At 41.7% G+C, this 13,275-nt stretch overlaps 1 protein-coding gene across 33 annotated transcripts in view; it reads left to right on the forward strand.

Annotated features, from left to right (window-relative positions):
- PHC3 (polyhomeotic homolog 3) overlaps positions 1-13,275 on the forward strand; it is a 108,273-nt gene that overhangs the window by 67,458 nt on the left and 27,540 nt on the right. For all 33 annotated transcript variants that reach the window (XR_011388060.2, XR_016232556.1, XR_011388057.2 and 30 more), the window contains 2 exons: positions 1,639-1,792; positions 6,950-7,200. Coding sequence is in view for 16 of the 33 variants with exons in the window: in XM_089330954.1 (XP_089187080.1) it covers positions 1,639-1,792; positions 6,950-7,200 (405 nt within the window). In the remaining 17 variants the exon portion in view is untranslated. The remainder of the gene's footprint in view (positions 1-1,638; positions 1,793-6,949; positions 7,201-13,275) is intronic.

The raw sequence follows: 13,275 nt of genomic DNA on the forward strand, positions 1-13,275 counted from the left end.
ACAGAATTTTTAACTTTTAAAAAAGGCAAGGCCAGCCACAGGGCTCACTAGGCTAATCCTCCGCCTTGCGGCACCGGCACACCGGGTTCTAGTCCCAGTCAGGGCGCCGGATTCTGTCCCGGTTGCCCCTCTTCCAGGCCAGCTCTCTGCTGTGGCCTGGGAGTGTAGTGGAGGATGGCCCAAGTGCTTGGGCCCTGCACCCCATGGGAGACCAGGATAAGTACCTGGCTCCTGCCATCGGATCAGCGCGGTGCGCCGGCCGCAGCAGCCATTGGAGGGTGAACCAATGGCAAAAGGAAGACCTTTCTCTCTGTCTCTCTCTCTCACTGTCCACTCTGCCTGTCAAAAAATAAATAAATAAATAAATAAAAATAAAAAAGGCAAAAAAGATGATGTTTTTCTTAGTAGAGGCTTGGAAAGATTTTTATTTTTTAAATTATTGCTTATTGTTAGGTATTCCTTTATGGATGAAACTTCTTGGTTCCTTTCATAACTTAAGACTCATGCAGGTTTCATAAATCTTAATCATTTTTATGTTTAATTTTACATACTTCAAATCATCAGTTTTCTTTAGTAGTTTAATTTAAAATAATACAAATTAAATGTTAAAGTTTTTGTGAATGCTATTTAAAGTAGTTTTTTTGCTTCACAAATTAGAGTATCAATCATTTTGGCTAAGTAACCATAAAAAAGCTCAAGGTCTCATAATTTAAGTAATATCCTTTGCACATAAAAGAAGAGAGGTAAACTATTTTTACTTCATTTTTAGTAACTTATTGTCTTTCATAAATAATAAATTATGACAAAACTGTCAGTCTCTAGAAGTACATTTTGAAATTTAAGCCTTATGTTTAATGAAACACAAGTAAGAATTTAGTTATTTGTAGCTATATAACTCTGAGTCCATCTTCCTTCTTAAGTATCATTTTTATAATTAATAATGTGGTGTCAATGTAAAGCTTAAGAACTTTTCCACATATATGTTGAACAGTATTAAATAACTAAAATCAGTATGTTATTAATGACTTAGAAGTGTTTTAAGGAAAGGCATTTTCTGTTTATGATATTAACATATGATTTAATTAGATTCTTGAGTAAGAACAGAAAATATAATTGCTTATTTTTTGTAGATACTTTAATGTTACTCTTCATAGTTTAATATTTAATTCACATAATAACAATGAAGAACAGCCTGTGGTATAGTCCTCCCTGACAGTACATTTACTGATATATTGTGCCATTTTAGAAATTTATTTAGTGAGCCTATAAGAGATATTAGTATATTCTGATCTCCGACAATTAAAAATTAATAGCAGTATATTTCCTGAAATAGTTGTTTGATTATATAAAATTAAAACTCTTTTTTGAATATCCAGACTTGACCCACATCTTTTTGGTAACTAGCAATTTTTGGTCTGTGTAACTGACCCACAGCTTACTTTCAGTGAAATATGATCAAGTTTTATGGAAATCTTGATTTGAGTGATTTCAAAGCTTTCCTTTTAACCTGTCAGAATAGTTAATTTGCCTTGTTTTGAAATTTAATATATTTAGAATTTAACTTTTAAAATAAAGTTGGGATACTTCATTAAATGTAGTTCTGGAAACATCTTAAGGCAGTATGGTTTGTCATTTCAGGTTTATCAGGTAGAAGATGTGTGTGAAGAAGAAATGCCAGAGGAGGCAGATGAATGTGTACGAATGGACAGGACCCCACCACCACCCACTTTGTCTCCAGCGGCTATAACTGTCGGGAGAGGAGAAGATCTAACTTCAGAACACCCTTTGTTAGGTGAGGAAATACCAAAAATTAAGGGATTTTTTTTCTTTGTTAATGTTAGTAATGAGAAAAGTTAATTTTTTTCATTATAGGTGGTGTTATTAAACTGTTACTATAGTTTCTTGCAGTAAAAAGGTAGATTAGATTTTGAGGTTTTTTTTTTCTGATGAAGAAATTAGTTAATTACAGACTAGATGATAATTATTTGCTTTCCTTGAAATTTCTTTAATAGTAAGGAAGTTTATAGTTTCAAAATTGTTTAATACCATCCAAATGAAAAACATACCATTTCAGTCTTCTAATATTTAGTGGTTTGTACCAATGTGTTTCATGTGCCTATTTAGACTCATATGTTGATCTGTTTCTAGCTTAAAAATGAGAATAAATCAAAATTATAAATTTTTAGAAAGTATAAGTTATACTTTCTAAAATGTTATAATACATTCTAAGTAGTATTTGATATTTTACACAATTGATTGTGTTCTGACTGAATAAATGGTTTTTTAAGTATTTTTGAACACCTAACATTGCTTAAATTGTTTTATTAATACTTACAAGAGACATGATTAAAAAAATTTTTTTGCACTTAAGCTGTTAAATTTTTATTCACTACTTCAGTGCTACTGCCTTGTTCAGATAAATCTCCTGTATATTCCTCCTCACAGTTTCAAAGTTACTGTGACCCCCTAAGTCTTTTACTAAAACAGCAGTCTACTGATAGTCTAATGTCTGGGTCCTAAAACACATGTATTCCACAATAATTTTTAAGATTTAGTTTTTATTTAAATTTATTTTTAAATTTATTTGAAAGGCAGAGAGATTTTTTTAAAAAGATTTATTTATTATTTATTTGAAAATCAGAGTTACACAGAGAAAGAAGGAGAGGCAGAGAGAGAGGGAGAGAGGTCTTCCATCTGCTGGTTCACTCCCCAATTGGTTGCAATGGCCAGAGCTGCGCCAATCTGAAGCCAGGAGCCAGGAGCTTCCTCCAGGTCTTCCCACATGGGTGCAGGGGCCCAAGGACTTAGGCCATCTTCTACAGCTTTCCCAGGCCATAGCAGAGAGTTAAATTGGAAGTGGAGCAGCCGGGTCTTGAACCAGCTGGCACTGCAGGCAGCAGCTTTACCCACTGCACCACAGCGCTGGCCCCAAGAGATATCTTCTATCTGCTGGTTCATTCCTCAGTGCCTACAACAGCTGGGATTGGTCAGGCCAAAGCCAAGAGCTAGGAACTTCATCCAAGTCTCCCATGTGGGTAGCAGGGACCCAAGTACTTGAGCCATCATCTGCTATCCCCCAGGATACACATTGGCAGGAAACTGAAATTGGAAAGAGAGCTGGGACTCGAACCCAGGCACTCTGATATGGAATATAGGCACCCCAAGTGGTGTCTTCACTGCTGAGCCAAATACTTGCCTTGAATATTTTATTTAGATAGGGATTGACAGACAACAGTTCTATATTCAAACCTTTTTCACTAACTTTTTATTTTATTTCTTAAAATATTATTTATTTATTATTTTTAAAAAATTTATTTGAAAGGCATCTGCTGGTTCACTCGCCATATGGTCACAAAGATCTGGGCTGGGTCAGGCCAAATCCAGAAGCCAGGAGGTTCATCTGGGTGTGCCACATGGGTGACAGGGGCCTAAACACTGGGCTATCTTTCACTGCTTTTCCCAGGCAGTTAGCAGGGAGCTGGGTGGGAAGTGGAGCAGCTGGGACTCCATCCGGTGTCCATATGAAATACCAGTATTGCAGGCCATGGCTTTACCTGCTGTGCCACAATGCTGGCCCTACTACTGCCTATTTTTATATGCCCAGCTAAGGATCTTTATAAATTTTTGATTGATTGAACGAAAATCTAAAATACAAGAGTAATAGTTCACACCATGTGAAAATTACATGAAATTTGAATCTCATTGTCAATAAATACCAGTAAAGTTCTGTGGAATACATCAATGCTTGTTTATTCAGATATTATCTATGGCTGATTTTGTGCTAATAGCCACAAAATTCAGTAGTTGCAGAGACCATCCATGGCCCTTTACTGAAAGTTTGCAAACTGTTTTTTATTTTTTTAATTTTTTTTTAAAGATTTATTTTATTTATTTGAAAGACAGAGTTACAGAGAGAGGTAGAGACAGAGAGAGATCTTCCATCCAATGGTTCACTCCCCAGGTGGCTGCAACGGCTGTAGCTGAGCCAATCTGAAGTCAGGAGCCAGGAGCTTCTTCTGGGTCTCCCACGCAGGTGCAGGAGCCCAAGGATTTGGGCCATTTTCAGCTGCTTTCCCAGGCCATAGCAGAGAGCTGGATCAGAAGAGGAGCAGCCAGGACTAGAACTGGCACCCACATGGGATGCCGGCGCTTAAGGCCAGGGTTTTGTGCCCCAGAGAACCCTTTTTTAAATAATGCTTATCTGGGCATGGGCTGTGGTGCAGTAGGTTAATCTTCCACCTGCGGTGCCAGCATCCCATATGAGCTAGTCCTGGCTGCTCCTCTTCCAATCCAGCTCTCTGCTATGGTATGGGAGGGCAGTAGAGGATGGCCCAAGTCCTTGGGTCCCTGCACTTGCATGGGAGACTGAGAAGTAGTACCCGGCTCCTGGCTTCGGATTGGCGCAGCTCAGGCTGTTGTGGCCATCTGGGGAGTGAACCAACGGAAGAAAGACTTTTCTCTCTGTCTTTCCCTCTCACTGTCTGTAACTCTACCTCTCAAATAAATAAATGAAATCTTTAAAAAAAAAATAATGCTAATCTTGGTTCAGGCATTGTTTTATGCAGTTTGTACTACTGAATATCTCATGGCCCTCATTATCATTAATTTTCAGTTAAGTGCTACTGTAATAGGCAAGGAAGCAACAAACTGCAGTGTGATACTGATCTTATCTGCTACCAGGACAACCCTCTTCTGCTGCTCCTCCGCACGCGGAGGAGCCGCACCGGACCGGGCGCTTATTGTTTCCCTTTTTTTTACAAGTCCTTTCTATAGTAAAGTAAGAATAAGTAAACAGCAAACTCCCAAAGCAAGAATGAGTAGAGAGAAATGAGAAAGAACGAAGTAACGAACTTCCCCGCAAACTCTCCAACGCACTCTCCAACCAACCCACGCCACCATGCCGTCTCTCTCCTCCTATATAGTCCTCCTCCGCCAATCCCAACTCGGCTGCCCACACGCCGAGCACGCCGCTCTCCTCCAATCAGGAGCAAGTCCTACAGTTTATTGGCTGAACTGGAGGCAGCTGTGTAGAAACTGTTTTCTTCTCTCCCAGCGCCATATTGTGGGAGAGCAGATGCATAGAATAAGTCTTAATTCCAGTAACTTAGTCTAGTCCGAGTTGCTCCCCACACTCTTCCTTCCTCTTCTTTCTTTCTCTTCTTCCTCTTCCTCTTCCTCTTCCTCTTCCTCTCTCCCTCCCTCCCTGCCTTGCCCGCTTGCTCTCAATTCTCCTTCTCTCCCTCCGTCCTTCCCCTTCTCTGACTTTCTGTCCCTCTCTCTCCCCTCACTTCCTCTGCCTTTCAAATAAATAATTAAAAACTTAATAATAAGAACATATACTGGGGGCTAGTGCTGTGGCATAGTAGGTTAATCATCTGCATGCAACTCCAGCATCCCATTTGGGTGCTGGTTCTAGTCCCGGCTGCTCCTCTTCTTACTCAGCTCTCTGCTGTGGCTGGGAAAGCAGTATAAGATGGCCCAAGTGCTTGGGCCCCTGCCCCAATATGGGAGACCCGGAAGAAGCTCCTGGCTTCAGACTGGCCCAGCTCTGGCCATTTGGGGAGTGAACCAGCTGATGAAAGAACTTTGTGTCTCTCCTTCTCTCTTTCTGTAATTCTACCTCTCAAATGAATAAATAAATCTTAATATATATATATATATTTATACATATATATATAAAGCAATATTTTCCATATAAACCAAATTATACTTATTGCAGTATCTTAGTCCATTTTGTGCTGGTATAACAAAATACCACAGATAGAATAATTTATAATAGACTGCTTGTAAGGATTACTGTGTTCCAGTACTTAAAACAGTGAGCATGTTACCTGGCATGAGTGCTCGGCAAGTATAATTATCTTTATGCACGTGCTCTTTATTTTGTTAGACATAGCTCTCTCTACTCAACTGCTACTCCTAGATAGCGGACGGTTCGGCCTTTCTACTCTAGAACAGGCAGTAAAGGGTTGGTGCAACCAAATGGGTAAAAATCTATCACAGGCTGTCATTTCTGTCTTATTGTGGTCCTCAGAGTTTGAAGGGAGAGAATCATCATGATTCAGCCCAACATTTTGTACTTGACCAGTAGTGTGTGTGCCTCAGAATTAATATATGTAGAGCCCTGAAGAATTTAAAAAAAATACCAGACGAACAAAGAACATTTGTGTGAGTCTTATGCTTGAAGTTAAGGGTAATGACCTTTGCAGTTCATTGGTATTTCAACTTACTTTGTGAATTTTGTGATTTCTTTTCATTTTTAAAGTATCCTTCCCCAACCCTTGTCCTGCCCAAACTATTTGGAATGTATAAGTAGGAACATAGGGGATTTAATATCTATAAAGTTTAAAATTGAAATAAAAAGACATTTTAGTAATTATACGTAAATTGATATTCTAAAACACTTTCATGTCTTGAGCCAGTTTTTTTTTTAAACAGTTTTATTTATTTGAAAGACATGTGGGAGGAGGGAGGGAGAGAGGAGGAGCTCTTCTATCTGCTAGTTCACTCCCAAAATGGCCTCAAAAGCTGAGGCCAAGCTGAAGTCAGGCACCTAGTCTGCAGCTGCATCTCCCACATAAATGGCAGCATCTGCTGCTTTCCCAGGCATATTTATGGGAAATTGGATAGGAAGCAGAGCAGCGGGACTCAACTGGGGCTGTAACGTGGGATGTAGGTGTCCTGTGCTGCCATTTAACCTCCTGTACTGCAGCACCAGCCCTATTGTGGCAGTTTTTGAAACAAAGGTTTCAGTGATGTATGTTGAGCAAATTGCCTTCTGTAAAGTAGGGATGATAGTTTATACCTCTAAAGGTTATTGTGTAGATTAAATTACTAGGACAGTTTTTGAAAACACTTGATATTAACTAAAAGGGTTTATACTTGAATTCTCTTTCATATTTGCTGGACAAAATACTGGAGGTCAAAAAAATAACTTTTTTCCCCCCAGAGCAAGTGGAATTACCTGCTGTGGCATCTGTCAGTGCTTCAGTAATTAAATCTCCATCGGATCCCTCTCATGTTTCTGTGCCTCCACCTCCGCTCTTACTTCCGGCTGCTACCACAAGGAGTAACAGTACATCTATGCCCAGTGGCATTCCAAATGTGGAAAATAAACCTCCACAGGCTATAGTTAAGCCACAGATCTTGACCCATGTTATTGAAGGCTTTGTGATTCAGGAGGGATTGGAGCCATTTCCAGTAAGTAGCATGCATATTTGTGTTTAAAAAAAATTGCTCATGTAACATTAATTTTAAATTGTCTTTTATGGTTCTCCTATAAGAAACCTTGTAATTTTATTTAGTTGTCAGTTTTTATCTTGAATTCTATATCCATTACATATTTCCAAATACACTTCTGGAATTTTATGATAACTATGTAGATTTACAGGAGAAAAGAACAGAAAAAAATTTCAGGTTATAGGAGCATCATCAGTAAAATTCTAACCATGTTTTAGAGAAAGGTGGTTGGAAGCTTAGTCCAATGAAAGGACTAAAATGATATCTAAAGTGTATAATTTTTTAAAATACTGCCTTGTATGTGATACACTGTCAGCTTTAACATGATATGCAGAAAATATTAACTTCTCCATATTCTAATATATTTAAAGTCAGCTAATTGATGATTTATAATGAGCATTACTCCTAAATTTCAGCCTTCAGTCATATTTAAAAAATGCTTTTAAATGTTCACCTCAAAATGGAAGTGCTCTGTCACTACAAATCTTAACATTTCAGACTAGGTTGTACATAACTTAAATGCCAACATCTAAAGATGTATATTTATTTTATTTATTTGAAAGAGCAACAGAACAGGAGGGTGAGACAGAGACACATATATACACAGAAAAAAGAGATCTTTTACTTGCTGGCTTACACTCCATGTGGCTACAATAGCCAAGGCAGGGCCAAGCCAAAGCCAGAAGCCAGGAATTCCATTCAGGTCTTCCATGTGAGCAGTAGGGACCAGAGTACTTGGGCCATCTTCCAGTACCTTCCCAGGTGCATTAACAGGAAGTTGGGTCAGTAGTGACATTTTTTCTTAGACAACAAATCAAAGACAAATACATATAAAACATAAAATACTTCTGAAGGCTTTTGAGTCACCTGGATTTTCAGTTTCATAGGTGAAAATCTTGTATTTTAATAGTTGGTTACCCAATTAGTTGCCTTCATGTTCGGTTTGCTGTGTGTTCAACCTGAATCTCCTAGAAGAATTCTTATACAGTGGATGGAGGAACAGTCGTTTCTCCCTACTCAAAGTAGGATGTGTAACTAGAAGTATTTGAATCCTGGCTCTGCCGCATGCTGTCTAACATTTATCAACTCTTTCAACCTTTCTGATCTTCATTTTGCTCATTAGACTGGTTAGGGTTGTTGTGAGAATTAAATGCATAAATTACTCTGTAGTTCTTGGCACTTACTAACAGATTATAAAAGTAATTCTTATGCTTTTTTCTTTTGAGATTTATTGATTTATTTGAAAAACAGAATTATAGATAGAGGGGGAAACAGAGATCTTCATCTGCTGGTTCACTCCCAAAATGGCCTCAATGGCCAGAGCTGGGCTGGTCTGAAGCCAGCAGCCAGGAGCTTCTTCTGGGTCGTCCATGTAGCTGCTGGAGCCCAAGGACTTGGGCCATCCCTCTGCTGCTTTCCAAGGCCATTAGCAGGGAGCTGGTTCAGAAGTGGAGCAGCCAGGACATGAACCACTGCCTGTATGGTATGCCGGCATCACAGGTGGCAGGTTTACCCGATATGCCACAACACTGGCCCCCTTAGGAAACACGTGAAGCAGTTACATAATACTCTACTTTATGGAACGTCAGAATTTGAACATTTATTTTTCCATTCCATTATTAGTACATTGGAAAATATTTTGAAAGTTTATCTAATCTGCTTTATGGAAAAACATTCATATTGTACATTGTACTCATTTTTTCACTTTTTCAGTAGTTCTGAAAGGAATATCTTTGTATATAAATTGTCTACATTTTAAATAATTTTCTTAGCATAAATTCCTAGATTTAGAATTATTGTAGGGGCCAGCACTGTGGCATAATTGCTAAAGCCACTGCCTGTACTGCTGGCATCCCATATGGGTGCCAGTTCAAGACCTGGCTGCTCCAATTTGAATCCAGCTCTCTGCTATGACCTGGGGAAGCAGTAGAAGATAGACCAAGTCTTTGGGCCCTTGTACTCAAGTGGGACACCCAGAAGAAGCTCCTGGCTCCTGCCTTTGGATCGGCTTAGCTTTGGCCATTGCAGCCATTTGGGAAGTGAACCAGCAGATGGAAGACTTTCTTTCTCTCTCTCTGCCTCTGCCTCTGCCTCTCTGTAACTCTGACTTTCAAGTAAATAAATAAATCTTTTTTAAAAATAGAATTATTGTATCACATTACATATATATTCATAGAGTTATTGATATATATTGCCAAATTATTTTCCAGAAAGGTTTACATTTATTCATCCATCAGACATGTGCCCGTCGCCTGTTACCATCTTTTTTTTTTTTTTTTTTTTTTTTTTTAATTTATTTATTTGAAAGAATTACACAGAGAGGTAGAGACAGAGATCTTCTGTCTGCTGGTTCACTTCCCAAATGGCCTCAACTGCCAGAGCTGAGCTGATCAGAAGCCAGGAGCCAGGAGTTTTGTCTGGGTGTCCCATGTGAGTGCAGAGGCCCAAGGACTCTGGCCATCCTCCACTGTTTTCCCAGGTGCATTAACAGAGAGCTGGATTGGAAGTGGAGCAGCTGGGACTCAAACCAAAGCCCATATAGGATGCTGGCACTGCAAGCCAGGGCTTTAACCTGCTGTGCCACAGCTCCGGCCCTGTTACCATCTTTTTCTAGGGGTAATTGCCATAAACCTTACTTGAAGTATATAAAATATCTATTTGAAATAAGCAAAGAAAAAATTGTCATAGTGTTATTGACTTTAAAAGTTCAATCATACTCTAAAGTTAAATGGAGAAATTTCCAGTAAGCTATTATTCCTCATGTGTAGCAGATATTGACAATTTAACCGGCATTCTTGAGGACTAAGATGTTCTAGTCATCCTTTTTTCAGATTAGCTAAGGGCTCACTACCACATCAGTAAACGTTTTTGTTCAGAATTATTTATGCTAGAAATCTTTCTAAAATAAGTAATACTATAACAACCAAGTATCCTGAGCATTAGTTAAGCTTGTTGTTATTAACATTAACATTTGAAGATTTTTCATTTCTTTTTTTTTTTTTTTTTTTTAAGATTTATTTATTTGAGCTGGCGCTGCGGCTCACTAGGCTATAATCCTCCGCCTGTGGCGCCGGCACACCGGGTTCTAGTCCCGGTCAGGGCGCCGGATTCTGTCCCGGTTGCCCCTATTCCAGGCCAGCTCTCTGCTGTGGCCAGGGAGTGCAGTGGAGGATGGCCCAAGTCCTTGGGCCCTGCACCCGCATGGGAGACCAGGAGAAACACCTGGCTCCTGGCTTTGGATAAGTGTGGTGCACTGGATGCAGCGCGCCGGCCACGGCAGCCATTGGAGGGTGAACCAACAGCAAAGGAAGACCTTTCTCTCTGTCTCTCTCTCTCACTGTCCACTCTGCCTGTCAAAAAATTAAAAAAAAAAGATTTATTTATTTGAAAGAGTTACACAGGGAGAGAAGGAAAAGCAGAGAGAGAGAGAGAAGTCTTGCATCCACTGGTTCACTCTCCAATTGGCTGCCAAAGCTGGCGCTTCCTCCAGGCCTTGCACTCAGGTGCAGGGGCCCGAGGACTTGGGCCATCTTCTACTGCTTTCTCAGGCCATAGAAGAGAGATGGATCAGAAGTAGAGCATCCGGGACTTGAACTGGTGGGATGCTGGCACTGCAGGTGGCAGCTTTACCCACTGCGCTATAGTGGCGGCCCCATCCATTTCTTTTGTAATTACAGTGGACTAGGTTGCTGAACTTTGAATCTGAATACTTGGGTTCTGGTCTTTGTTTTGCCATTGTAAAGAAATCATGTAAATACTTTGAACATTAGTGTACTCACCTATAAAATACATACAGTAGTAATCTATGGGCAGACATTTAGCCTAAAGATGTCTGTTTCCCATATGTGCCTAGGTTTGATATCACTCCATCTGCTGACTATAGACAGCTACCTGCTAATACAGATATTGGGAGGCAGCCAGGATGGCTCAAGTGATGGGGTCCATGCCATACACATGGGACACTTGGAGTGAGTTTCTGGCTCCTGACTTTGACCCAGGCCAATTCTGGCCATGGAAGGCATCTGGGGAGTGGGCCAGGAGAGCAGATGGAAACTTTTTCTCTGTGTGTTTATATCTGTCTCTATGTGTCTTTCTCTCAAAAAAAAAGAAAAAAAAAAGCCAATGATTTAGTTTGAGATTAATTAAAAATTAAAAATTATTTTTTAAAAAAGATTTGTTTTATTTATTTGAAAGGCAGAGAGAGGACTTCCATCCTCTAGTTCACTCCCCAGATGGCCACAACAGCTGTGCTGGGTCAGGCTGAAGCCAGGAGCCAGGAGCTGGGATATTCTTCCGGGTCTTCCATGTGGATGCAGGAGCCCAAGCACTTGAGCCATCTTCTGCTGCCCTCCCTGGTGTTTTAGCAGGGAGCTGGATCAGAAGTTGTACAGCCAGGACTTTTACTGGCACCCATGTTGGATACTGGCACTGCAGGCAGTGGCTTAACCCAATTAACACCAAAGCACCAGCCCTTGAAAAATAATTCTTGAAAGTTGTTACAGAAAAAAATCACTAATTTAGGATATTGGCTAGTGTCGCTCCCCGTCTTCGTGGAGGAGCAACACTGAACCCTGCGCTGTTCTTTCGTCTGCTCGGCCCTCCCCGGGTTTGCTGCTGGTTCTTCCCGGGTTGGCTACTATCCCTTCCACCTCCGTGGAAGGGCAGTTCCCCCTGGCCGCATTCCCCACTTCCGCAGGGGAGCGGCACACCGCCGGCCGGCTCTTCTCGGGGGCTGCACAGGTGTTCCTTCAGCTAGATGTTCCCCATAGATGTTCCCGGTGCATGCCGTCTCTCTCCTCCTTTATAGTCCTCCTCCGCCAATCCCAACTCGGCTGAGTACGCTGCTCTCCAATCAGGAGCAAGTCCTACAGTTAATTGGTTGAACTGGAGGCAGCTGTGCGGAAGCTGTTTACTTCTCTCCCAGCGCCATATTGTGGGAGAGCAGATGCATAGAATAAGTCCTAATTCGAGCAACTCAGTCTAGTCCGGATTGCTCCCCACAGATCCCCCTTTCTTTTTATTTTTTGGCGTTGATACGCGCCTGTCTTCGGTGTCCCGCAGCACACACTCTGCTGTACTTGCTAGAGTTGCCACAGGCTCTTACAAGTCCTATCAATCAGGAAAACCGAATCCGGGTCCTCTCTTCGCCATTGTGAGGAGGTTTTTAGGCGCTGATGCGTGCCTGTGTTCGGTGCCCTGCAGCGCATGCTCTGCTCTGCTAGAACTGCCTGCAGGTGTTTACAAAACCTATCAGGCAAACCGAATCCAAGCCTTCTCATTGCCGTATTGTGGGGGAGACTTATTAGTGTTGGTTCGTGCCTATCTTCGGTGACCTGCAGCTCATACTCTGGTCGAGCTTTGCTGGCGCTTACCGCCTTAAATCAGGCAGACCGAATCCAAGCCTTCTAATTGGCATGTTGAGGGGAGGCCTTATTTTTCTCTATTTCTCTATCTCCGGGCATTTCTATTTCTCCCATTTTACTTCTGTCTGCCAGCATTCCTATTTCTCTCACTTTACTTCTAAAACTTCTGTTTCTCTTATCCCCGCAGCTTCCCGGCACCTCGCCCCGCCGGCGGGTTCCCGGCTCTGCGCCGCTTCAGCCCGCGCGCCTCTCTCATCTGCGCAGCTTCCCGGCTTTGCGCGGCTCCGCGGTCTCCACGCTTAACCCTTTCGCGTCTGAACCACGGCCTACGCCAGCGTTCCCTATCTATTCACGCCCCGTGCTCTCTCTGCACGCGGCGGCTTCCGCGAGTAACACAGCGTAGCTTGCGTCTCCGCCACTAGGATTCAATCCAAGTTCCCCGGGCTAGCCTGGCGAATTCAACCCAGCGTACGTCTCCGCCCCACGATTTGGCTTCCCGTCCTTTGCTCCCCGGGCTAATCAGACGGATCCCAATCTGGCTTGCGTCTCAGCTTCTGGTTTTAACTTTTCGCCCCCTATTCCCGGGCTAACTTGAGAATCCCAAAGTGGCTTTCGTTTCCGCCTTGGCCTGCCCCCCGCGGCTTCAATTTCCCTAACATTTTTCTCTACCCGG

Source organism: Oryctolagus cuniculus, chromosome 4 (assembly GCF_051225735.1).
Source record: "Oryctolagus cuniculus isolate XC-2025 breed Fujian yellow rabbit chromosome 4, ASM5122573v1, whole genome shotgun sequence".
Classification (NCBI taxonomy): domain Eukaryota; kingdom Metazoa; phylum Chordata; class Mammalia; order Lagomorpha; family Leporidae; genus Oryctolagus; species Oryctolagus cuniculus.